We start from the raw sequence: 27,642 nt of genomic DNA on the forward strand, positions 1-27,642 counted from the left end.
GGTTCTGACAGGAGGGAGAGAGGCAGGGAAGTAGTAAGGAATCACAGGGAATGCCATTGAAACCGGAAGAGACAAACGTAATAAGAAGGGGAGAAGAAGGGAGGGAGAGAGAAAGACTTATTTATTAAAGGATTCAAAACTAAAAGGAAAGTTTGGACATGAAAATTGGATATGAAGAGGAAATAAAAACAAACTTTAAAAAAAGAAAAACTACTTCCATTTTTATTGGGATTTTCGTTGTGGAACAGCTATCTTTTGAAAGACATTTTAGGTAAGAAACTTTGATAGTTACAATGAAAAGATAAATATCATAACTGAAATAATCTTCAGAACACAATTTATCTTTTGGTTTATTGGATTAATCGTTACACTTTTTGACTGTTTTGTCAAAATCCAAAAATCTGCAACCAAATAAATGGCAAACTGAGTGACTTGAAAAGTGTCACTGAAACATTTATATTTATTGCAAATTCAGAAATGTATGACCCCTTTTTGTTGAACCCTCTGTTTGGACATTGTGATCAGTCTGTGAGTCGGAGTCATGATTTAATCTTGCCTGGTTCTAACACTGAGCTAGCTGTTAGCTGCAGGTGGCACCAAAAATGACGGCAATGAATAGTGCAACATAATGATGTCCATTAAGGGAGCATGCTTCCTAGGGTATGAAATTGGCTTTCCTCTGACACAGGCATTTGTTGGCTGAAACTCTGTCTAGTAGTAGCACAGTAATACCCTTGTGTACATGTGGCTGTGCCAAGAGGAAAGTAAGTAGAGTGGCTGAGAGTGCGGAAAGAGAGAGAGAGAGGGAGGGAGAGGGTGTGGAGGTCGCTGAAGGAGAGTGGGCATGTTGACAGAAGGGAAGTAAAGGGAGAAATGAGTTGTGCTCTGAAGATATTCTTGTAGACCTGGTCAAACTGGCTGGATAAGTGTGCAGTCACATGTGGCAAGGAAATAGTGAGAGATGAATGGACAAAGCAATGAAGAGTGAGCTAGAAGAAGGGCAACAAACACAGAAAAGACCATCACTCTATTCACTGCCATAAATGGTGAGTAGTTTTGCGTTTACCCAGTGAGAAAACTCTAGACGTCATAATCTAGATGGCTAGAGGCGTGGAAATCTAGGTTTTAAGCCGTTTTTACAGGAATGGACTTGGATAACACCAAGATAGTTCAGGTTTTTCCTGGATATAGCCTGGCTACATCCTAGTCAGTGAGAACACTTTCACTTTTCAATCATATATTTTCACCTGAACACCTACGCAGCATTTCACAAAAAATGTTCACTGGGTGTGAATGTAGTGTACAGCTTTTTTTATTTATTCAGTAGTGTAGTGCTTTGGCGTGGTTACTATTTCAGGTTTTATTCTCCACACCATAGTCATATTGCCCACCATAATTTATGGTTTATATTATAGTATTGTCTAGCACAATGGACTAAAACATATTTTTATGCAATCTTGAAAATAATGTGCTTAAAATTTCAATTAGGGTCTGAAAATGCTTTACCTACATCTGTCACAGAATTATACATTCTCCATTTCTGGTTGAGGTTTTGTGTGGCTGTTCATGTAAGTTTCATTGTGAATGTCCATATGAAAATGTGTACCATATATATATATGATTGTGTTCAACTATTAAAAACAAAACCTAATACCCACAGCCCTTTCTCTTTAATTTCCTTGTCAGAATTTGGTTGCTGATAAATCCAGTATTGTTAGGAGGCTAGATGGATGGAAACGTAAAATCCAATTCATATGAATTTAAACAGTGATGCTAGAATCCACCATTGTGATTTCCATGATATGCTAGATGTGTGTCTGATTTATGAGAAGATGTGCTGATATTGTCAATGGCATACATCCAACAGTACATTCTGGGGTGAATCCCAAAAATGCTGAACACGCAAAATCATTTTTGTCAGGCAATGTTTTTATTGTGTACTACAGCATTTTAGTTTGCACAAACAATATAACAGACCTGCATGTATAACGTATTGTGGACAACTGGAAATTGACAATCTTTGCTAACTTTGAATTGTGTTTTTTGATTTATTATTAATTTTACAGATCTGACTAGCAACCTTTACAAATAGTTCCATGATGTCACATATCTCGCAATATTTGGTCAATGTAAGTGTTATGTGCATTTTCTTTACTTTTTCAAATATTATACTGTATTCTGTTGTGCTGCTTGGGTATATTCACCTAATTACAGACATTTCAACACAAATTTCAACAATATGAAATAATTAAACATGATAAATTATATCAAATGTGTCTTCCTGTATCAAATTATGTCAGTAGAAAAAGTAAGACATTAATTAAATTGTAATACTGTGCCATACTTCTCTTCTTTCTCTGCCTTCCCACTTTTGTCCTGGACCCCCTTCCCCAGCACCTGGTGACGTTCTCCCTGCAGAGTGGGGAGGTGCGCAGTGTGGAGGAGGCCCTCTCCCGCCTCTCTAACCTGGGCCGCACTGACCGCCTCTGGAGCCAGGAGATGCTGGTGGAGGTCAGCCCTGAGGTGGTGAGGCTGAGGGATGCGCAGAACCAGGTACTCCTCTCGTACGTGGAACCGTGTCAGTCTGCACTCCTGTGCTAGCTGCCCTGTGGTTTGTAACAAAGCAAATACATTGTGCTGACCTCTCTTGTATAGCATGCATACTGTGTCACAAGTATCACAATAGATTCAAATGTGCATGGCTAACATCTTTTATTGAATGCATTGCAAAAGGAGGAGTGTGTTATGTCTAAGACTGCTAAAACATGCCAGAGTGTAAAAACTGCCCTGTTGAGAATTTAGAATCAAAAGCTGACCAACATTAGAATGATAAAACACCAAGCAATATATTACACAGACACTTTCGCTGTGGTGTGTGTACACAGGAAGAGTTGGAGGCATTCCACGTGTCCACCATTCATCGCTGTGACGCCATACACACTGAGAAACAATTCCCGCCCCTTCTCCTACTCGTCTGCCAAACCCTGCTGCAGAGAAAACCGGACATTCACTTTTTCAGCTGTGAGACTGTGGGGGTGAGTTCTGGTCTGCCCCTCTCTGCGCTACTTGTTACTGCCATGCTGACCAATGCTGTTTGTATCCGTTCCTCAAAGTATTTTAGGTCTGTACAACACTACTGTGCGGATACTCTGCGCCACATGCATTTGTACACTGTGCGTCTGCTCTAGGAAATATGTGTGTGAATTTATGTGTATAAAACAAACAAATATACAAATGTATATAAATGTATATAAACAAACGTTTGCAGTGTACAATGCTGTCTACGTGTGCTGTTTTGTCATGCTTTTAGTGCCATCACAGTTGTTGTCGCTTGGGCGGTTTGTTCTTTTTGTGTTTCTAGGTGGAACTTATCCGAGATGACATCATCCTCGCTGTGACCCATTACACATCAATGACCAGCCAGCATCTCAGGGCTTTGAGGTAGGCCGCTAACGACATCGTCGCTACGCAGACACAGCATGCACTGTCATTGCGATAAAAGTGCTAGGGCCATTTTTCAAACAGTAACTACTCGCTCACTCTGATTGATGGGACGTCACGGCACAGAGGCGGTAGCTGGGGGTGAGCGTCCATGCAAGAGAATCGGCTTCTAGCTGACTCATCAAGGTTGTGTGACCAGGTTAGTGAGGAGCTGCAGTGGCCTGAGGCACTGATACTAAGACGACAGGCAGGACAGCAGAGGGAAGGTACAATTTTTGGTGGGGAAGGTGATCTCGCCTTGGTGGAAGAGCATGGATTAGGATGTGGTCAGATTGAGCATGTGCACACAGTCTACTGAGATTCATACCCTTTTTTCAGTTGTGATTTGAGCAGTGAACGGTCCATAGGTTTCATAGCAAAAGGAATTAGCAAACACAGCTGCGGCTCATTCAAGACAGATGAAATAGGTGGTCCCCTGTGGCTCACTAGTGGTTTCTTCCGTGGCATGATGGGGCTTGTGCCACTCACAAAGGAATACTTACTTTGCTGGCTGCTTCAGCATTCATTTATCTCACAGACACAAACACATATTCTCTGCCTTCATCACACTTGAAGGTGATATCAATAACGTACCTCAGTCATTTGATTTTTTTCTCATTCAAATGTTCCAAGTCATGTTATCTAAGTGACTGAATTTTATCATTTCTGAAAAAGGGCATCTGCTAAATAGTGAAATTATATCAATAAACAAAATATTTTTAAAGATTGAAATACTCTTTCATATGAATAGTTGATACATTTATGTGTTCTTTATTTTTACTCTCAAGACATTGAGACTTCCGGATAAATTCCTCAGATGTTACTATGCAAAGCACAATTATGAAACTATTACATATTAATGGTGGGCAGGACAAGTTCATTTAAACACTTTATCAGGTTGTCACTGATAACTGGGGAATAAAATGAAAAACAACACTTGACAAGATGCTTAAGGTCCAATGACCATTCTGCTGCCTTACACACAGTCATTTTTATTGTATTTGCCCGGTTTCATTTAGATAATGTTTCACACGATATGCTTCAAGAATTTAATCTCTTTGTGACAAGAAAGGTGTTGCAATGGTGTTCTTATTAAGACATGCTTCTCATCATATGACTCAGTGTTGACACAGTCCCGAGAGAGAGGGGGAGAGAGAGGGGGGGGCGGGGGGGCGAGAGACCGGAAATGAGGGAGGATAGACTTGTTTTACTCGTTTTTGCATAACTTTAGAAGGTGTGACTGAGAGAACAGGGCCATTCTACAAGAGTACAGATTACAGGTGCAGGTGCATGCGTGGACTTCAGTTTCAGTAAAGTAACACCACACACCGAGATATCAGGTAAATCTACATGTAAGTTTATTGTAATATTTCTGTTTGGACTAAGCTGAATGAATATGTAAAATGGGGAAAATTTGTCTGATTGGACGAGACAGATCATGTGATCACTGTCATACAATATTAAATTGAAGTGTTTTGAGGATGCAGTTTGTCTGTGTTGTATACTGATGCAGTTTGCTTTAGCTTGTTGCTATATCAGGATGTAAGTATACTCATGCATACTGTATGTTGTATGGGAATGTGGAAGGTAGTTAGGTGGATAGGAAGACACATTCTGTGCTTTACAAGGGATAAAAAAAACTACTCAGGGATTACCTGACCATTTAGGCAACTGACAAATGAAAACCGAGGTCCCTTCTCCATTAAACTGTAAAGTGGAGTTTAGAAATAATGTAAACTGTAAATGATGCATTTACATGTGCATATGGTCGATAAGATCACAGAATGAAGACATTGCAATAACAGTAAAATGATATCAGCAGAAAGGTTCATTAGAAACACATAGTCTCGTATGCTTCTGTTGGAAATGGTATGGAATGTGAAGGTGATACTCTGAAAGAGAATGGAGGGAGAACACAGGAGCAATACATCAGTATGAAAGAATAGAATGAACAGAATGATAGGAATTGAGAACGAAGATATTTCCAGAGTGATGTCATACATGAAACAACAGCCAAATAACTGTATATTTATTCTCCGCTAAGAGAACAAAAATGTACATGATAGTAAATGACAGTGGAAAATGGAATTGTTTATCATATTTCTTTCATCACTTACAGTTGTGGGTTAAATCAGTGAAGATCAGTATAACTTTTGTCCTTTTTAACCCTTTAATAACCTTTTTTTTTAAGTTCTTCCGAAAATAATTTCAGGATCTGACATGTTACCCTCTCACCTGCCCCCACCCCCAAAGCAGACACAAGAACAGGCACACACACTCACACACGCACAAAAATAACTAGGAAATTCCACAACAAATGTACAGTCTCTTGGTAGAAGAGTCATGGTACACAACAATACCGAGACAACAATTTCAGTCAAAGCACAGTAAACTTTGCTTTGGGAAGAAAAGGAACTCTGAGACATCATGAAAAACCAGCATCAGTCACCAATGTCATCTTTTAGAAATGTCATTTTCAAACTTAGCACAAGAATGCACATGCATGCAAGAGTACACACATATGCACAATTACACACCTTGAACAAGCACATAACCGGCACAACTAACTTCCGCAGACACATTTTAGCTGGCACCACCTGCGCATGTGTCCCACAAAACGTCCCTCAAAAGTCGTCCGTGAGTGAGTGAGTGACCACAATTTTCCATGCATAGCCCACGGCGGCAGCTCCTGTGCACCGTAGGAAAAATAGGTGGTGTTCATGTCAATGCTGATGTGTTCATATCTGTCTGCAGCCAGAAGGGGAACCGTCTCTCCCTCCCTCCCAGTGCTAGCCAGGCTCAAAAGCAGCAGAAGTCACAAACCCTCCCTGCATCAGTCACAATGCTGGGACCCCCGGGGATCCCTGATCCTCCGCTGGCTCATGCCCCCAACCCCCCACCACCCAACCCTCCACCCTACCCTGGAACCAAAGGTAAAGAGAGATGACTATTATTATCAATTACTTTGCCACTCAAAGCTGTGTTGTCCATGCTAATTGAATTAAAGGGAAAGGGCAGTGCCATCCAATGGGCACTAGTAAAAATGGGCTTGAGTACTTATTTTGTGCCTGTCTTGTTTGTGCCCTTCACTGGTTCATAACTTAGATGTAAACATGATCGCCTTATTGACCAAGTGAAAAAATGAACTAATGGACTGAAATATATTTTAAAATGTGCCAGAAGTGCCTTTCACAGCTGGATTAACCCTGATCCCTATCTGTTTACCAGTGAATGAGTCAGGCAGTCAGAAGGCAGACACATCTCTCCTACGGGCTGCAAGGGAAGTGGTATGTGATACGTGTGTGGATCTGTCTTCTCTGTCTGCCTAATGCATGTCTATACACCGTCTCTAAGTTTGTGTTCTCCTGTGGGTGTGCATGTGTGGGAACTGACTTTGGCAAATAGGTCTGGATAGATATGCATTCCAACCCAAAACAGAGAATGCACGGATCTTTGTGTATACCTTTGTGTCTACACCTGATTGAGCACACATGGCTGTCTGTTAATGTGTGTAGGTGTTTGCGCTCTTCCTTTTCTACGTCTGTTTGTCGGTGTAGGCCTCATTCCCGGAATGCAAATGCACTGGAATGCTTATTCTTCAAGGGTTCCACCCCAGACATATCATGCCTCAGTGCCTTCACTCCGCAACTCTCTGTACCCCTCCCTCTGCCAGGAGATACTGAACCACTGTTTTGACGACATCGAGCTCTTCATGGGGAAGTTACAGAAGTCAGCCGAAGCACACAGTGTGCTGAGCCAGAGGAACAAGAAGAAGAAGAGTCGCAAAAAAGACACAGAAGGTGAGAGGCAAGGAAGGAGGGAGGGAAGAAGAGCAAGATGACCTGAGGGCTTGTCAAAAAACATAAGCAGTCATTCTGTGCATGTTCATCTATGAGTGGGACAGCTCAGAAACAGAAGACGTTGAATACACATCCTGTGTGTCACTGGGCTTTGCTATAGCATAGAAAAGCACATGGCAGGAACTGAAGTGTTCTTTAAGACTGAGAGTATGGGCATAAAAGGGACAAATAAACAGTTATTCAAACAGATGCAATCATGTTTTCTTTATTTTGTATATTTTCTGTATGTTGTTTCTTGTGTGCAGATGACTTGCTGACTCTGAGGGCTCGCCCTCCGGCAGAAAATGAATTTATTGACATCTTTCAGAAATTCAAATACTGCTTCAGCCTATTGGTGAGACACTGGAACATTTCTTTTTAAAATTATCATTATTATTATTTTTTAATTATCATTATAAGTACACCTGACAGTTATGTACTAATTGGCCATGTTGAAGTCTAGTTTATCCAATAAACGCAGTTGCGTAATACCACCTGTTGACAAACTGATGTACTAGGTGTAACACTTAAGGCTGCATTATTCAAGAAAAATTCCAATATTTCTATAACACCGCAAATAATTCAATTTTTCATTGGCCTCTCAATGGATATAAGTATAGTTACTGGCGCTAGATTAGTTGACCCTGCATAGATGGATGAACATTATAGTCCAGTGGACATTATCCAATCTCTGATATTGTTCTCTATTGATATTTGTCTGAAGCTCATAGAGGGCGGTATATTATTGAAGTTACAGCGCTGATTGTGTACTTGGTATGCTGTTGTTCAGGCCCGGTTGAAGTCATGCATTTCAAACCCCACCTCAGAAGAGCTGGTACACCACATCTTCAGTCCCTTGGAAATGGTGAGATCACCTTTATGACTGTGATAATTACTCATGCTGGACAGTGAGCTTGTGCCCTTACTGATAGAATCCCTCAAATTCAGTGCCTACTGTGGTCTCCACAGTCAATATGCTATTACTGCTGTTGATAACATCTGGATGTATTTGTATGTACTTCACTCTGGCAAGGCCTCATCTTTGAAATCATAGTAGAACTCACAGGTCTAAGCACAGAAGAGAGATTCAGAATTTGTTCAAAATAAGCATTTCAACTGAACACATTTTATGCATAATTTTATTACTGTGTACTGCTTCAAAAATGAAAGCAAGACTATAATCGGTAAGGTAGTTATGTGATTTAATCATTTTGTGATTTGTCTGAAGTGTTCATTTTGGGCAGGGTGGGGTTAAGCAGTGTTTAAGATTATTTTCCCCCAATCTCTTAAAAATGACTAATACTGAATGGCAGTGTCTAATGTAAATGCCCATTGGGGGTTATAAGCACTTAACTGTGCCTGGAGTGTCCATTAAATGAGACGGTGAGGTGGGGTGGAACAATTTCAGCTTTGTCTGGAGTGTTCCATAAAGACAGGCAGCGGTAAGGAGCACACTGTGAATAAAGGAATGAGTCACAGGGGTGTGTAGCGAGGGCATGGGAAATGTTACATGTGGGTGTGTATATGGAGGTTCTGTGGAAGCTGGTGGCGTAGTGCTGTAGCTGGCAAGGCTAAAGCTGGCAACGCTAACGGCTCCCATGCTATTCCAGATCGTGAAGACCACTGGGGGGCCCGCGCTGGGGGCCTCCGTGTCCAGCCCGGCGATGACCAGCGGAGCCGTGTCACTGCTGCAGGACAACCTGACGGAGGAGGAGAGGCTGCTGTGGGCGGCACTGGGACCCAACTGGACCCTGCCCCGGTCAGTACAGCTGTTACCTCACTGGGTGTACCCAGTCTCCTGCTCATTTATCTTACTTAACTTTTATTTACCCAGGTAGTCCCACCGAGACACAGAATCTGTTTTAAAAGGGGGACCTAGCCAAGAGGCCAACAGGGCTCACGTCACTGCCCACCACGTTGTAGAAGCAACATGGCAATGCAGTTTGTGTGTACTGTTGACCCTCAGATCTCACAGTCTCCTTCATAGTGTGTATGGACTGAGCCGTACCAGGATGTACTCTGTACATGGGAGTTCAGAGCAGTACTCAGTCAGTCGCTGTAATGATGACCCCCCCCCCCCCCTTCCGGTCTTGTAGTTCTCAGCTCAGAGGCCCAGTTTCCCCCTACACGCCAGTATTCATGGATGGGTGGAAGCCCGAGGCCATCGACCCAAATGGACAGGCTTGGGAGGACCCCATAGAGTCGCAACACAAACACGAAACTCTAAGGGAAAAACAAGAGGTACAGGCCACTGAGAGCTCGACCCAACGCTATTGCAAATTGTGACTGTGCACAATGTATGAAATGTGCGGTTATGGAGGAGTTATTAATATACAATGATTCAGGGAGATATCAGTACACAGAAAGATCTGGCGTTTCATGAGCAATAAAATAAAAATAATGAAGGGTGTTGTCTGAAGACAATAGGAACATACGTAGATGGTGGATAGGTTTATGCTCTCCAGTAAAGTAAACAAGGGTGAAGCTGTTACCAGGATGGGCGTTCCACCTCACTGCCTTTGTCCTTTCCATTCAGATGGCCCTCAGTCAGCCGGCTGGACCCATCAAGTCTCAAGCCTACGGCAGTGATGCATCGTAAGTGTCACCTTGGTTACAGGGGTGTGGCTAAAGGGGTGGCATCCTCCCCCCTCCTGTAATATCATTGGCCATGCCTGGTAGGTTTCACTGTAGGGGGGCTCTAGCATATAAACTTACAAAATGCACCATAACTTATTGTTATTAATGGTATTATGAAGCTTATGCTATTTAATGTGTTGTCCAATCAATGTGAAACTCTTATGCAATGCAATACATTGTGAGCCAATTTTAAATACTGTATTTATTTCTGATAGAATTTCCTAATTTCCCATTGGCCACCCCTGACTGGTTCTTGGTCCACCCACTGAAAAAATCCTAAAATTGCCACTGTTCAGTTAAAGAGAAGAAATCCTCAAGACTTCCTCTCTCTTCATTCACCCATTTGTAAAGTAGTGTGGATGTCATAATGAATCAATGTGATGTGCCTGTACAATCCAGAGCAATTGTTAGGGAGGTGAAAACAGACAGAGATCACTTTGCGTTGAGCAGTAAGGATGTGCTTTTTGGAGACCCCATGTGGACAGGGAGGGGAATGGCAGGTAACAGGTGTTAGGGTAAAGGAAGCCTGATCAGAGCTCTGGGAGCAGTGGAGTGAGGGTGAGATGATGAGACCTCTGCTTCTCCTCGTCCGTCCTCACAGCAAGGGTGCCGGCCTTCCCCCTGAGGGCGAGAGGGTGTTCCGCTGCAGCTACGACTTTGTGGCCCGAAACAGCACCGAGCTCTCTGTGCTACAGGGAGAGACGCTGGAGGTACTGATACATCCTTTCTCTTCTGCGGCAGTTTGCATCTGTCTGTCCCCGTACGCTTAATTTCAGGCACGTGGAACAGATAGAACTATATTCTCAATGTCTGTCTCCCAAAAGCAGCAACTGTCTACATATGCACATGATACATGTCATTTTAATTACCTGGATGGCTGTACCTCCAGATAACAGGAAGGGCCTTTTCTATGGGTGAAACCAGCACTTTATGCCTCCATTCAGAACATTCTTTCTTCTTCTGTCAGGTCATTGAGTCGTCAAAGCGCTGGTGGAAGTGTTGCAACCGCTTTAACCAGATCGGCTTTGTGCCTTTCAACATCCTGGAGCCCCTGTCAGCCGTGAGTGAAATTCACCCGGAAAGTCCTGCCACACACAAGAAACCAAAGGTATGCTCATAAACAGACCCGCTACACACCAACCGCTAACTGTAGCCCATTCCACAGCAGTAAACGCTGGGCCACACTGACACTCAGGCTATACACACCACTGCCTTAAGTTTCAGCCTGCAATGAGAAAAACAATGAGGCCAAAAATAAATAAATAAATAAATAAATAAATAAATAAAAAACCACATGGCCAAAAGGTTAAATGTGTTAAAGTAGTATCTGTTTCTTTCAATCAATGTCAGTCAGCAGACATAACAATGTCTCCTCTTCCCCCCCTACAGCCTTCTCCCTCCCTACAAACAAATAGAGCCTCATACAATCCTCCACCGCCCCCACCTTTGACCCTTGACCCTTCAGCCCTACGTCCCCGGAGCATGGTCCTGCCCTCCCAACTCAGCCCATCCATAGAAGACACAGACAAAGGTACTGCAAGAGTGAGAGGGTCCTGCATATGAGAGGTGCTCGCTCCAAAACGTACTGTAAAGATGGGGGCAGTAGTTAAGGAGGAGAAGGATAAGATTACTCGCTGGAGGAGGGAAAACTAACAGCAAAAGGAGATCACCATCATGTCTTTCTCTTGTTTTCTTTTAGTGATGATGATAAATGACGAGCTGTTACAGAGACTGACGAATGGGAAGGCAGGCATCGCTCGTCCCTTGGTCATCCCTCGTTCCTCAGATACCTCCGTCCCCTTGGACTACCACTCCCCGCCTTCAGAAGTGATGGAGTGGCTGCGAGGCAAGGGCTTCAGTGAGCCGTGAGTCTGTCCTCAAGTCTTTACACTCAGTAAAGCCCCCCTTCATTGTTCCAGCATTGTGGAGGTAGCATTTGAGCCAGTATTGAGGCCATAAGTGGGGTATTATGGGTATTCAGAACCTTAAAAATACATCAAAAATCAAGATGAGTATAACCCAGGGAATCTGTAAGACCGCTAGGCTGATAGGAGAACAACATGGGATACACTATTGCTTCAATGCAACTAGACCTTGTTCAGCAGCATTCAAGATGGGGAATGCCATTCATAGTAAAGGCACAATGCAATTTATGCTCAGTGGCCACTTTATTAGGTACACCTATCTAGTACCAGGTAAGGACCCCTTTAGCCTCCTGAACAACCTGAAATCTTTGTGGTATGTGACTCAACAGCATCACGCAGCATCGCACAGTTCCAACAGCATCGCGCAGTTCCTGCAGATTTGTCAGCCAGACATTTATGCTGCAACTCTTTTGTTCCACCTCATCCCAAAGGTGCTCTATTGGAGATCTGGGGACTTCTGCAGGCCATTGGAGTAAAGTGAAATCACTTTCATGTTCGTGGAAACAGTTTTAGATGATATGTGCTTTGTGCCACGGCACATTATTTTGTTGGAATTGTATCATTTGAAAAAGGGTAGATTGTGGGCATTAAAGGATACTTAAATATGCGTATGCTACGGCATTAAAATGATGCTCAGTTGGTATTAATGGGCCTCATTTATGCCAAGAAAACATTTCCCACACCATTACACCACCACCGCCAGCCTGTGCCGTTGACAAAAGGCAGAATGGATCCATGGATTCTTTCTGTTTACACCAAATTCTGACTCTTACCATCTGTGTGGTGCTGGAAGCACCATATCTGGCACCAATAGTCATGCCACGGTCAAAGTCGCTTAGATTACACGTCAGGCCCATTCTAATGTTTGAACAAACAACAAACTGAACCTTCATCATGTCTGCATGCTTTAAATATTAAGTTGCAGCCACAGGATTTGCAGTTTGGAGGAGCAGGCTATTTGCATTAATGAGCCGATGTACCTAATAAAGTGTGATTAATCCGTTTGTTCATGTGTATCATGTTTACAGTCATCATGCATTTTTCACTTTGGAAAGAATTTACCTTTGACTGTTGGCATAGGTGTTTGGAAAATTACAGATTTAAATAGCATTGAGGTTATGTAATTTGTGTTCAACCTATAATTAGCACACTATACTAGTGACAAAAACAAAACTATTCTCTCGTGCCTTCTGGTCTCTCTGCCATTCAGGACAGTGCACTGTCTGGGAGTACTTACTGGAGCTCAGCTTTTCTCCCTGAACAAAGAGGAACTGCGTGCAGTCACACCAGACGAGGGCGCCAGAGTCTACAGCCAGATCATGGTGCACAAGACAATGCTGGAGGTAATGAACTACTTCTCAGGAACTTCCAGCAAATCAAACAAATCTCACTGTGGTGGTGATGGGTTCTCAACAAGGCCATTTGGTGTTGGCAATTTCCTTATTCTCTCAATGAAAATGATTTTCAGTCATGTCTAAAGAGTGTGAGCAAACCTCCACTGTTACTGTCACTCTAAATGCTTGCTTCAATCATTTGAGACCATAAATTCACAAGATAACTTTGTTTTCAACCCCAGCTGTTATTCCAACTTGTTAACTTCCTACCTCATGCCTTTTCTGTTACTGTGACTCAGGATGCACACAGGGCCACAGAGCTGGAGGCAGTGATGGAGAAACAGAAGATGAAAGTGGACCTGAAATCGGAGAGCAGCCTACTGTGACGGACACTGCTCGTCACAGACATTCACTAACACTAATCACCTCAAACACCAGCAGTGATCCCGACAGTGATCGAAACACAGCAAGGCTAAAAGGGACGATAACTGCATACACCAACAATTAAGTAACACAGGCCAAGAATGATCAACTAGTAAACTGGTCTACTGCCTCCAATCACTGCACACCAGGACGGATCCAGACGCAAGTCTTTGCACATGCACAAGGACTCAATATGAATCACTTCCTGTGCTGGCAATGATTTGCACACTGATCCACAGCCAGACTGTCATAGTTCCACACAACATTGATTTCTACATGCAACAATACTTGCATATAAACTGAAACGAACCACAACAAAGCTGTCTGACCCAGCGGTTATGATATCCTAATTTTAGAATATGTTTAAGAATGAATACCCACATGGTTGAAAATGTATTGGCATAACCTCTGGAACTTTCTGGTAAGAACATGTCAGAACCTCTATTTCTGTCCAGTGTACAGTATCTCCTGATGCTGTGCCATCTCAACACATCAAGAAGCACAGCTGAGCAGTTTAAGTTCTGTTTACTTTCTGACTGCACTAGCCCTAGGCTGTGTTCAGTCACGAACACTTCACCCATACACACACAAACTAGCAGCGTCGGTCCATTAACTTTAAATTATCCATGTCATTAACGGGAGACATTGAGCCAGAAGTACATTTTCCCAGTGCAATTACTAATTATGAATTTAAATAAATGTATGTGTAAGAATATCTCACCGTCTGATGAGTTTTGCCTTCTGAGGACACAAAGCAGTCAAACTAATTCAGAAACAGAAGATTTTATTTGAGGCAAAGTGATCCTTTCCACAGGTTTGTCTTAAATTTGGTCTTGGCATAGTTTTTTTCCCCAGCAAAATAAAACCTTGTATAAACCTGACAAGCTGGTGGGGTGAGGGAATATAGTTTGAGGTCAGCCGTAAATTCACAATTTCAAATAAATAATGAAATGAGAATGTACTGCACCACATGCAACATGGATACCCTAAGAGCCTCTCAACCAAACCAAAAGACAACCAACCTTTTAAGGTTACAGAGACACCCCTTAAACATTACATGGCAAAGGTGATACACTTCTCATGACATCGAAAGGACAGTTCACTTTATAGAGTTTTTAATATTTCAATTTTAGTATGTTTTTATTTGGCCCAAACAGTTTTGAATGTGACGAAGGATATTAAAGATCAGAGATGTGTGGCCGCAAATGGCAATGGTTACACCCAATTTGAGGACATCAATCCACAATTTCAATAGATCTGAAATGACTAAGGGGACTTGACGAGTGAAGTTTGTCCCATTTCCTTTTTCCGGAAATTGGAATTTCGCAGGCAGAAACCATTTTCAGTGCTGCAGGGAGGTTGATGCTCGGAGGCACTTTTTTCCTCCACATGTAGCCCTGTTGATATAGGAAGCCATGCCACTTGAGAGCAGCGGTTTCAGGCTGCATAGCAAATACATCCAACCAAACATATGGTTAAATGCAATTTCAAACAAAGTAATATACAAACACATACATCCTCTGGAACAATCAAAATACACTAAAATTGAAATATTCAAAAAAAAAAAAACCCCAGAAAACAAATTACCCCATTAAACCAAAGGAATCATTCAAAGGGAAGTTGAAGCATTCATAGAGGATTTGAACCTCCACAAAATCCCCCAACATGCTTCACCTCGCAAACCCCAGCCCCTAATTCTCTAGAACAGGAGCAACGTCAGCACAGGAACACAGTAAAGCCGAAGCTTACCACATATCTGAATTATACTGGAATTTCACTTTGTTCAGTTGTTAATTACATACAGGAAAAAAGAAATAGTGTCAGAAGCACATGTACACTGTAAGCAAGCAAACCCAAAACATAACATCTGGCCTCAGTATCCATTTATACTTCTATCGTGAGAAAATAAAATGAATTAAAAGGTTCCATTTAAATACATGATGTACAATTCTGACAAGCACTTTAACAATTTCTGGACCATCAACCATTTCTACAGACTATACACTTGCGGTTCATATCTACAGGGCAAACACCTGCAGATTTGAGTCTTCAGTTACTAGAGACTGGAGAAATAAGCTTACATACAAACTTCAATGCACTTTGTCCTGGACTTAAATGCTGGAGTTAGAAAGTGCAGCCATTTTAGCTTTGCAAATGCTATCCAACCTGAATAACTCCACAGCACAAAGTTGTATACGACAGGGGAAAAAACTGGAAATTTTCATGTCTTTATGCAAAGTGGAGCACACTGCACTGAGACAATATTGAGGGGCCTTTTTTAACACTTTAAAACATGGCAGTGCTGGGAACAATGGGAAACAGCCAGGTCAAGGTTTTGCAAATGTAATGACTGACACCCTTCTCATTCTACAGGAACAACACCAAGTGTATAAAAGACCAACTTAGCATAACCGTAATATCAAAGGTGAAAATGCAAATACAATGTCATCAAAGGGCCAGCAATTAGAGAGCAATGCATGAGTATATTAAACATCAAGCATGTCACATTCATTTAATCCTATTCATATATCGGAGTTATAAATAAAAGGTCCAGTTGCCTGCAGCTTCCATAGGGGATTACCTTAGAGAGGTTGTGTTTCTGCTGCAGCATAAGCAAGCTTGAAAGAAATGGGCCACTGAATCATATCATTGCTTGCCGAACCTTAAACAATCATGTGACTAATTCTTCTACTTCTGCTTCCTGTCACTTATATGCATGCTTGGGAAAAAGTGCTCCGAAGTCGGAGCTCTGGACGAAGGCTAAAATGAGAAACAAAACCTGCGTACTGGGTCTAAAGGACCTTCCCAGTGCAAAAAATAGCCTGCCTGAAAATATTCACAATGAACAAACTGAGTGAACCAAAATCTATACCAAAGAGAAGCCATGATACAGGAGGACCGAATGGGCAAGATTGATGCACTCTTGCAGAGGGAGCGGACAGAGAGACGTGTGAATGTAATGCGATCAGGGACTGCAGTAATGTGTGTGAACGTACAGTAATGGGATCAAAGACTGCAGTAATGCATGTGTACAGTAAAGGGTCAGAGACTACAGTAACGGATGTGACTGCAGTATAATGAGTCGGAGACTGCAGTAATGGATGTGAGAATCAGAAATGCAACGATGGACGTGAGAATCAGGGACTTCAGTAATGGATGTGAGAATCAGAAACTGCAATGATGGATGTGAGAATCAGAAACTGCAATGATGGGTGCAAGTGTACAGTGTAATGGTATCAGACTGCAGTAATGCATGCGAGTGTAGTGTTAACAGGGTGTCACAGTGCAGGCCCTTAGATCTCCCCAGCCTCCCTGTCATCCAGCCTCCGGGAGTCCATCCTCCCATTCACCCCGTCCTGCCGCCGCTCTGTCGAGCCCTTCTTCCTGTCCTGGTCCCGCGACCTGTCCCTGGAGGAGCGCTCCCGGTCCCGCGATGACCTAAGCCACAGAGTGTATTACATCACCTTACTTAACCAGCCTCTGCCTCAGTGTCTCCTGAACTAAGCCACAGAGTGCATTACATCACCTTACTTAACCAGCCTCTGCCTCGGTGCTCCCTGACCTAAGCCACAGAGTGCATTACATCACCTTACTTAACCAGCCTCTGCCTCGGTGCCTCCTGACCTAAGCCACAGAGTGCATTACATCACCTTACTTAACCAGCCTCTGCCTCGGTGCCTCCAGACCTAAGCCAGAGTGCATTACATCACCCTACTTTACCAGCCTCTGCCTCGGTGCCTCCTGATCAGGCCCCATTTTAAACTAGCTCTGAAATGGACCTTTGTGCAGGCCATCTTGCAGTCAAAATTTTAAGTCACGGCTGAGTGCTGCGAAAAATGCATTTGGCAAAAGAGCCCATAAATTAATCTAATTCTGTTCCAGTCTTTCCTTGCGTTTCACTTGAGTTCCTTCTTACGTTTCATTCTTTTCAGATGGACTGACAAGCTCCACACCAGGCATACTTCTCATTTATTTTGAAACGTGTATCGGATGTTCATTTCACATGTCCCGTTTTCTGCTGGCAGCCTAACATCGTACACTTGCTACTGGACTTCCTACAATTGCAGTTTTCCTTTTCTGAATATCCAACAGCTTAGGTTGTTTTTCTCTAAAAGTAGGCCTCCAGGAAATTTACACATTAAAGAATTTTTTTTTGGCTTTTGTTGCACTATTCAAGAACTGTGCAGTAGGGCTACTTTTTCCTTTTTAAGTCGGAACAATTCATATTGAAAGACATGACTTAATTAAATGGAAAGAAATGTATTTGTAATTCCCTCATTACGATTAGTAACAGAACAACAGTAAGGCCCTTTTTTGAAATTACTGCTTTATTAGAATTTTGTCACATTTAAACAATTATATTCAATATTCCAAAGTGTAAAAGTCAAGAATCCAATGCCCATCTCAAGCTATGACGGAGACATGAACAAGTACACCAGTCCTGAGTCATTACTGCTCTAGCAGAAGCAGAACAATTATACTGACGAAGCAACCCTTTCAAAACATGCTTGCATCACTTGATAGAACCGTGTTAATAGGCACCAGCCATTTATTTTCGCTGCATTAACTACAGCAAACATCCAGTACTGCCACTAGCTCCCAGCCACAGGTTATCTTGTCCAGCTAATGCAGTTACCCTAGATTCTAATGGCATGGTGTCCAACTGTTCCAATAAAAAATATGTACCTATATACATACACATCAAAACTAAGCTTGTGTCTTATTAGTGAAATTAGTAATTGTAACCACTGGATGAAAAGGACTCGATCAATATCCGAACGACTCCATGAGCCTGTCAGCTGTAAGGCTTGGGGTTGGCGGGAGGGCGGTGCGTTACTTGTGTTTGGAGCCGCGGTCTCGGCTGCGCTCGCGGCTGCGGTCTCGGCTGTGCCGGTGGCCCTTGCTGCGGGAGCGGCTGCGATGGCGCCGCCGTCGCTCCCGGTCCCTGGACCGCTCGCGGGACCGCTCCCTGGAGCGCCGCTTCTCCCGCGACGCCGAGCGCGAGCGCCGCCGCCTCCGCTCCCGGGAGCGAGACCTGGGACAGGGCGGAGCTCGCGTCACTCAACAGGACCGAAGTGATACCAGCTCTAAACATGAAATGATCCATCTGTACCAAATACACAGATTGTGAAGCCACTACAGACACCCACCTTCTGTGCTCCCTGCTCTGCGATCTGGTCCTGCAAAGACAAACAAGACATGAGCTCAGGCTACTGTTTGGCAGAAACTTTACAGTTTAAAAATGACCTTAATTTATGTTGGAGGCAATTTTACCAATCATGGCACACCATACACTTACGCACTTTTATTCTCCTTACAATCTCTTGACTTTTTCATACCTCCAGCAAGACAGAAACACAACACCGCTATTTCCCCATCATTCAAACTTACTGACTGTTGCTATAGGGGTGAATGAATGACAACTAAACCAAAATGGAAGCCTAGTTCATGCACAGGCTTAGAAGAGTGCACATGCACACATAAGATTTGTATCCATGCAGGAGGAGAATGAGGTGGGAGAGAGGGTAAGAGAGGAGTTAGTTACCCTGAAGCAGTCCCCCGATGCAGCTCTGCTGAAGTATCAGTCAGTGCAGAATCCCCTCTGGAGAGGAGAGTGTGGAAACACGCTGTTACAATACAACTGAAGCCAGCAGAATACAGCTCTGAACTGATTCACTACCAAACACAGCAGTACAACTACTGACTGTTCTAGTGCAGCTTATCCTATGTTTTAATCTTGCATAAGTCCTGGAGTGTGGACTGAAAATACTTCCTCTGGAACACACAGAGCCTACGGCACAATACCTGGTAAACTGAACCCCCCTCCCTGGGTGTTGTACTGTTAAATGACCGTCCTGTTCTCTGCCGTGAGAACCAGTGTTCTAGCTGGACATATCACATGACTGCCTCAACAGTGGTTAGGAGAACAGCCAGACTAGCTCCAAGGGCTGTTCACATTTGCTATTTTCTCGACTTAGGCCTTCTGATTCATATATAGGTGCAATAACAAGTGTGCAGCATTTTGTTTGACATAGGTAAAGATCAATCAGTTTGGTACCTTATTTTAAAGATGCATAAATTGTGAAAAAGTGCTCAATAACAGTTACAGGTCCAAAGGCTGAGCCAACCATGCCTTGTACATACTTCAAACATGTTTAATGTAACCTTGTGTAAGCACGCAGCACATGTAGCACAAGAAATTAGGCATGGTGTACATTTCCTTTGAATGATTCTTTCATTAAATCATTAAATATTTATTTTGAATGCAACCTTTACTTTTGGATCTGTAGCAAGAGAACATGAAGAGGTGTACTGGGGAAATGAATGAAGAAAGTGAGCAATGGCCAGAGGAGCTGCAGTAACATGGCAGGTCAAATAGTAATAACAGGCGGAAGTTTAGTATAATTGTTAAGGAGCTGGTCTTGTAACCTAAAGGTCACAAGTTTGATTCCCAGGTATACTGCCGTTGTACCCTTGAGCAAGGTACTTAACCTCCATTGCTTCAGTATATATCAAGTTGTATAAATAGATTCAATGCAGATGCATGCAAAAAATGTTTTTAAAAAGTCTCAGAATAACAGCATGTGCTAAATGCCTGTACAGTAATAGTATCACCCTACAGGACTCGTTCCTGTGACATCATCAAAACAAATCCCAACACTTCGAAAAGCTATGAATGAAACAGCCAAAATAGAACGCTGTTAATCTATGCTGCATTGAAATAATTTATCAAGGCTTGGTAGTATCAGCAGTAACAATATTATGGCCAGCCAATGTCAATTCTTTTGCTAATTCTTTCCTGTATGTTAGCAAACTTGATTCCTAAATCCAAGCTGATATAGATGGAATACCCTGTCCTAGATTCCATTGCACACTCTGATGTAGTTATCCGGTATATTGTTCCCTGTAGAAATGACAGAACATGGTGGTTGTCCACAGATGAGTTCCTTGTCTTTGTGAATCCATTCTACAGATCTGTGGCATTTTATACAAAAATACCTCCATAGTTCAAATCAGTGATTCAGAATGACATAAGCAGATACGATTATAAAGATGGCGATACTGCAGCAGCCCTTGTTGGGATGCAAATATCAGTACGTTCTGAATCCCCTTAGCTAATCACCCATTGCAAGGTTTCTTGCTTTTGGTAGCTTCTGTTTGAAATGACTGTTGTATGTCAAGTACATGGTTGTCTTTTTTTTTGCTCTCTCCTTTCATACTAGGTCTTAACTGGAGTCATCTCGTCATGATGTTTTTGCATTATAAAAGGTGGAACAAATATTTTACTGCAAAACTAACTAGCTAGCTACACAGCATCTACCCTGCACACCCATAAAACAAGTACTGATGTGCTTTCTGTTTTTACTGAAAAAAAGAAAAAAACTTTCAGCCATGTTTGTTTACACAACAGAATGTGGCATTAGCCTAGCTAGACGGAACGTTACAACTACTGACGACATCACCCGGAAGCCAGTTATCTACACGAAACTGCTGCCAAAGCCTTTGTTTGTAAACACTGTAATTTGTCACATGGACACATGTATTGTTGTGCGCTTCACAACAGATTACTCTGGCAACAGATTTTACTCGCACATTAAATTCCACAGGGGAGGGCTAGCCCTGAAATGCCTCTGATCGATTCACATTAGCCCTATGTTGATGGCAGAGGTAATATTTGTTGCTTTTGGCATATGCAGGTATACGCAGTGTACCCCCTCTGTACTGAGACTTGTTATGATGAAAGTCAAAGACCAGCAGGTGAATCACACCTGTACCTACCTCTTCCTCATCCTCTCCTCGCGCTCCCTCTCCTCCCGCCTCTTCAGCCGCTCCTGGTTCCGCCTTTCCTGCTTCTCTGCCACCATTTTCTATCAAAATGAAAACATTCCTTAAAAAAATGCTTAATCTGAAAAACAGTCCATTAAAGTCATAAATGTCTAATTACAACAAATGTAAACTATACAAAATAAAACCAAGAGTAACTTTACCCGTTGGCAAACCAAATGCACATCACATCTTTACAAGGCTTATTCATTCAGGCTTCCCACAAAGAATCACCACACAAGCCTTTTCATATGAACACCTCAAAGATTTAATTGAATCCTGGAGCCAAACAAAAGAAGAAGGCCAAACAGCTCATTCCAGCAGCAGAGACAGATATGTGGCTGAAGTGTAACCCAACCAGTACAAAGGTTTCAAGTCTTTGACAGGGAAATAGACAGCAATGCAAGCCAAATGTTGCCTTTCCAGCCTGCAGTCCTGGTGACAGACTAGAACTAACCCAGAGTGGGGCTTACCTTCAGCTGTTCCAACTTCTCACGGATCTGAATGAAGCCGAGGTGCAGCTTGCCCCCAAAATGGTCGGCCAGTCGGCGGTCGTTGTCATGGAGACCGAGATAGGCAGAACACACTTCGCACACGCGAAGCTTCTGCTGCTGGAAGCTGGAGGCAGGCATGGAGTTCCTGTACTCCTCCTGGAACAGAGCAAGACATGCACATACAAAACCTTTAATAAGCTCTATAGCTTGCTAGCTTTAAATGAGAGCTCACGCACTAGCTGTCAATCTGTCATTTGTCGCAAAGGTTTGCTAGACTTTTTTTTTTAGACACTTGTTCTGTGCTTTTCTTTTCCTGCAGGAACCCTTGAAGAGAGATTGGCAACAGCACTTATCAGAAACAAGGAACAGTTATGACTGTTAAAATAAGACGAAGTGCAGGTAAGAGGGTCACTGCTCTGGGATCAGCCCTCACCTCGGCATCCCTCTTCCTGCTCCGGACCTTCTCCACCTCCTGTAGGACCTTCTGCGCTTCGTCCACGTTGCCCTCGGCTCCCAGCTGCTCCGACTTGGCCAACAGCTTCCCGATCTCCTCGTTCAGCTCGTGGACCTTCTCCGCCTGCCAGCAAACCACACTCATACGGTCCACAACAAGAACACCACCACCATAATGCTTCACCACAGAATAAATATCCTGATCTCTGGAACATTTCGCAAGGGTACATCAAGGCCGTTTTGTATATCCCTAAGAGAGATAAATCTGAGCTCCCTAAAAAAAAAAAAAACAACTAGAGAGCTGCGCCAAAAACACATTCCCACGTTGTCACAGCAAAAATGTCCAGTGAAATTTTAACCACTGTTTTAGCCATTTAAACACTATCTGCATCTAGTGTGGATGCACACCCATGGCTTTAAAAACATGATAATAATAGCAACAGCAGTCTAGAAAACTGATTTCATAAAGATGCCAATGGACAATTCAAATTATTATACAAAAAAACAAGGGAAATAAACTCATAACTAGAGACTTTAAAGCAAGGTCAAAAAAAGTGGGACTAACAGAGCTGAAACAGCCCAAATGGATTTCTGCTCCAATGGAGGTGCATAAGAGGGCACAATTCAGCCCCAATTCAGCCCCAAAACAGCCTCCTCACCTTTGCAGCGACCTCAGCACTGATCTCCTCTTGAGTTTCAGCCAGGCGTTTTTTGGCCAGTTCTGTTCTCCTATCACAATCGGCAATGAAGGACTCCAGGTGATCCACAGCCTAACACACAAAATGGACATCGTCACACTTTCCAGAACTTAAAGGGATGTAGACAGCAAAGTAGTTTAGTTTACAGAAGAAATCCTCAACTTACATCAAGTTCGAAGAAGAGGTCTCTCTCCTTGGAGGCGATTTCGTAATCTGCCCGTAGAGCCAGGTCGTGTATCTTTGAGCACTCTCCCAGATCCATCCGCTGTGAAGGACAAACAAGAGTTCACAGTAACACCTGACCCCATTTACATAGACTCACAGGGCTAAACATGAACTTTTTCCTCCAACTAACCCAGTCGGGCAAGTGGACTGAACGAGTACTGTCCCAAACTGAATACCTACTTTCCCAAAAAGACTGTTTATTTTAAAAGCAAATAGCCATATATACAGAAGCTCTCTCTTGGGCAATCACTTTATTCCCAAAACAAAAATTTATATAACTTTACTATGTATTGTAACATTGTATTTGTAAACAGAGCTTGACGATTACCGCAATATTTTGAAAAAAATGTATCTTTGTGGCCTAATACATGCGTCACGTAATTAATGCAATATCACCCTGAAACAAAAATGTAATTTTTAGAAATAATTAGCAGGTAATAATCATTACACCTTCCTGAATGTATTAGTTCATTCAGTACCTACATAATTGAGCAGTCTAATGTATCTTACTGTTGGAAATGTTATAAACAGCTTGAACATGTACTTCTACAGTGGCTAGATGCAAAACTGGATTTGTCTATTTTTATGTACATTGAGGTGGTGTTTAGGAGTAACACTTAAGATGCTGACTTGACTCGCTTGAATATGCAACCAGGTTATTCCATGAACAGACTGTCCAGAAAAAAATCAACAATACTCGAAACATCAACTTGCCTGATTGTCCCAACTAGCTCTTGCTGTCTAAACGTAGCATTTTACTTGCCCCAGACAATCAGGCAGTCGTTATAAATCAGTCCTGAATTATAACCATACCAACTATACAAGTGTTTTCTGTAATCTTGGATTAGCTTTGCAACAATGCATGAACATACTGCATACATCTAAACAGCTCTCATACTTGGCATGTACTGAGTATGGTAAGCACATAAATTTTCTCAGAAGGCCAGAGCGTTTGGCTGTAATACACTTAGTTCAGTAGTAATGATAACAAAGAGCTACTTACGGTCCCAGAGAGAATGTCATGCGGACAGCAGTTTAAAAGGTGGCTTTTGCAGACACGTTCATCAGTGAACTTCACCCTCTGTCGAGTTTCATCACCTGAAACAGGGTTTGGTAAAACAGAACAGCCAGTGAGACCACACACACTTGGCAAACATACTCAACCAGCCACAGAGAAAGCAAATAACAGGGTCCAACTCACTGGTAACGCTACACTTCTAATGTCTTTCCCTGCAGTTGCTTCAGCGGACTGTCTCTCTTGCTTGGACGAAATGTGTTGTAACTATGGTTACAAACTGTTAAAGAATGGCAGAAAATACCATTAAACAAGGATCAAATCTACCCTTGTTGTGAAAACAGGGTATAAGGGATAACATTTAGCCAGAATGTGGAATTCTGGTACAGTGGCCTTTCTTCTGTTAAAACTTGTACATTTTAACACACCTCTCAAATTACCATGAGGCATGAGTTGTAGCATTTCTAAAGTTTAAGGAAGACTAAATACTCTATAGGGGGTAATGGCAGAATGCATTTGAAACACGTGATGTTTAAATGTTTTTTACATTTAGATTATCAAATGGTGAACAAAGAGCACTGTAAGCCGAATCTTAGATATAAACTGTCTGACAAATCCTTCTGAGGATCTCTCATGTGAGCCAGTATTATTTTGTCACCATCATTAATATGTTTAAAATCAATAGCTCAGTTGCTCTTGAATGAAGTTTCTGGCACTGCACAGTGCCAACCTGGAGATGGAATAACATTGTTTCTATGGGGGCATCTTGACCTTGTGTTGCCTTTCTCCGATTCAGGGAAGCACCACGGTTCCTCATTTAGGGATGTGAAACCAAAACCCAACAAAAAGAATCCATCTGCATGACAGCAACAAAGGTCTGCCAGTGACTGACATAAGCAGGTGGACACCACCTTTTGTCTCGTGACTTTCAGACTTAATCCTGCTGGTGTACTGTAGCAGCTGTTAAACTGCTGCAACAACACTGACCTCTACAAACCAGGGTCATGTGGATGACAAAACTCTGATACAAATAATTTTTAAAAAACTTGGAGGTTTAAAAAAAAAAAAAAAGAATACGAAAAGGTTAGTTAATACACACTGCGAGCTTCCACATATACTGTACCCATCTGCATCTTCAAGACCTCAGCTGCAGAATTTTAAACCCGCTGTTGAAAAGTATAAAAGGGAAAAGCTTGCTTGCCCACACCTGTAGTGAGGAAGTCGGGAATGATACACAAGTCAAAGTGTAAATGGTTTGTGGCAAATTTAAGGCTTCTCTGTCTCTATGACAAATGTGTTACCAGAAACACACTACTGTATAAACTGCTCCATGACTTGAAAGCAACTAGGTACTCCTCCTTATGCTCCAAACACTCCTGATGATTGCATTTCAGGATTCTGTTTTGCTTTCATCTCCACTTAACTTACGAGTTTGTGTGATGATCAAACTTATGATTACTTCTGAAAAGCAAACAAAATGTTTGGATAAACATCTTTAAAAATTATATTTGTGACTCACGGCTCGATGAACATGAGGCTTTTCTGCAACTCCCTTGCAGATTGATGTAGGCTGGCAAAGATACACTGAACCTTTATAGATAAAATAAAGGGGCCACAATTGTTCAGTTTGTATGGAACATAGGTATGGGAAGCATTTGAATTCATCTCAGTTACATAAACACAGACACTCACTTCAACACTAGTAGCATTCATTAGTCAGAAGAATGTTAGAACCAGCAAAAGGTTAGCTATGATTAGCCATGTAAATATGGCCAATGTAAAGGAGTTATGTTATGTTCTTGTCTTAGCAAATCCTTTTCAAGACACAGCTAGCTAACAAGCTAGGTATCGACAAGACGCCAAAATGCCATTGACCAGAAACTCGGTAGGTGACCGACTTCATTAACTTTGAATTTCAAGCTCCTTCACCGCGGGTGACATTGTTTAATGTTTGTATCCATGTTTCATAAATCAGCGAATACATGCGCTGCAAACGACCTAGCAATAAAAAGTAACGTTAACTTAGCTTGTCAGATGCGGTTGGCTACGTACTGCCAGCCATTTTTTCAAAGCAACTAATGTTACATATTCGCATAAAATGTCGAGTAAGTTTAAATGAGGCAAGAAAAATGTGTAACGATACAGAAATGGCACAGCAGCCAATACCTCGTTATCACTTGTGATGCGGTTTGCAAACAAAATACACCACTGAGCTGCTTACATTAGCCATCTTAGGCTGAAACCGCAACTACAGTAACGTTACTCAATGGCTTCTTTTTACAAAATCAAGCTAAGTAGCTAGCTAACTACTGTTCATTGCTCAAATATCATTAGCTACGAATGACACACTAACAGTAACGGTACACGTTCTATAGCACCCTCGATAGCTAACAACATCTTTAACAAATAAAAAGCCAGCTATTGTAAAAATAGGATGTGCAGCTATTAAGAGTTCAGCTAATGCTAGCTAAAATGTTAGCTAGCAAAAGTTGGGCCTTCACTAAAGGCCCATGTAATAAACACAACAGCGCACCAAATTTGTCTAACTAGCATAAGGATACAAACATTAACGTTAAGTTTCGTTTGATAAATGTTTTAACTACGAATATGACCTAAACGTGTTGACAAACTCTGAAAATAAACCCATGTAATCCGTCTTGAGGGACAGAAAAGGAGCGGGTCCATAAGAAATTGTATTAATCTATTAGCTACGTTTGCTACCAAATCTTGCTGGCTAACGTTAGCTAACTAGCTAGCTACTCACCATCCCTCGCAGTCCCCATTAATTGGTCAAGCAAAGCTCTCATTTGAGCCTGGGCCGACATGGCGGTTACGTATCTTATATTCCTCCTTCAAACAAAAATATGTATGCCGATATATATTTTTGTTACAATTGTTATTTTCTATTCGGAAGCGTCCCTCCTCGGTGTTCGTCTTCTCTCCGTTTGCGGCCTTACAATGAAACGCTTGGAGGAAGTGACGTAGACAAAAAAAATGAGCACAACAAGTCGAAGTTGCATGTCATTGGCCTGCTGGGAGCTCAGTTCCGGCAGAGAAATTACCCCATTCATTTTTCCATTCACTTCTCTGCTGTCGACATCCAAATACGTCCATCTATTATCTATACTCACTTATCCTGAGCAGAGTCGTAGGGGGTGCTGGAGCCTATCCCAGCGTACATTGGGCGTGAGGCAGGTCGCCTATCTATCGCAGGGCACACACACCATTCACTCAACATTCACTCACACACTCATACCTATGTGCAATTTAGAGTCTCCAATTAACCTACCTGCAT

General features: G+C 42.3%; 2 protein-coding genes across 11 annotated transcripts; one reads left to right on the plus strand and one right to left on the minus strand.

Annotated features, from left to right (window-relative positions):
• LOC135248048 (epidermal growth factor receptor kinase substrate 8-like protein 1) lies at positions 1-16,868 on the plus strand. Of its 3 annotated transcripts, XM_064322216.1 has the most exons (20): positions 320-1,046; positions 2,067-2,129; positions 2,395-2,553; positions 2,886-3,035; positions 3,362-3,441; positions 6,235-6,413; positions 6,709-6,767; positions 7,154-7,280; positions 7,586-7,674; positions 8,110-8,184; positions 8,930-9,078; positions 9,416-9,560; positions 9,856-9,914; positions 10,558-10,666; positions 10,924-11,064; positions 11,346-11,487; positions 11,656-11,821; positions 13,092-13,224; positions 13,515-13,568; positions 16,734-16,868. In XM_064322216.1, exons 2-20 carry the CDS (start codon positions 2,097-2,099, stop codon positions 16,734-16,736), a joined length of 2,052 nt encoding a protein of 683 aa, XP_064178286.1. In that variant the 5' UTR covers positions 320-1,046; positions 2,067-2,096; the 3' UTR covers positions 16,737-16,868. The 3 variants fall into 3 exon arrangements, with proteins under 3 accessions (XP_064178285.1, XP_064178286.1, XP_064178282.1); XM_064322215.1 differs by lacking the exons at positions 320-1,046; positions 16,734-16,868 and adding an exon at positions 1-271 and having other exon boundaries at positions 13,515-14,351; XM_064322212.1 differs by lacking the exon at positions 16,734-16,868 and having other exon boundaries at positions 323-1,046; positions 13,515-14,351.
• On the minus strand, positions 14,406-27,326 carry luc7l (LUC7-like (S. cerevisiae)). 8 transcript variants are annotated; one of them, XM_064322222.1, is made up of 14 exons: positions 27,112-27,319; positions 25,867-25,937; positions 25,471-25,513; positions 24,534-24,627; positions 24,336-24,430; positions 23,274-23,372; positions 23,069-23,179; positions 22,390-22,533; positions 21,936-22,112; positions 21,418-21,506; positions 19,184-19,240; positions 18,789-18,818; positions 18,476-18,673; positions 14,406-17,076 (listed from the first exon to the last, which is right to left on the minus strand). In XM_064322222.1, exons 6-14 carry the CDS (start codon positions 23,367-23,369, stop codon positions 16,932-16,934), a joined length of 1,047 nt encoding a protein of 348 aa, XP_064178292.1. In that variant the 5' UTR covers positions 23,370-23,372; positions 24,336-24,430; positions 24,534-24,627; positions 25,471-25,513; positions 25,867-25,937; positions 27,112-27,319; the 3' UTR covers positions 14,406-16,931. The 8 variants fall into 8 exon arrangements, with proteins under 8 accessions (XP_064178292.1, XP_064178290.1, XP_064178289.1 ...); XM_064322220.1 differs by lacking the exon at positions 25,471-25,513; XM_064322219.1 differs by having other exon boundaries at positions 25,471-25,937.
• Between the last annotated feature and the right edge of the window lie 316 nt (positions 27,327-27,642).

Source organism: Anguilla rostrata, chromosome 2 (assembly GCF_018555375.3).
Source record: "Anguilla rostrata isolate EN2019 chromosome 2, ASM1855537v3, whole genome shotgun sequence".
NCBI classification, from domain to species: domain Eukaryota; kingdom Metazoa; phylum Chordata; class Actinopteri; order Anguilliformes; family Anguillidae; genus Anguilla; species Anguilla rostrata.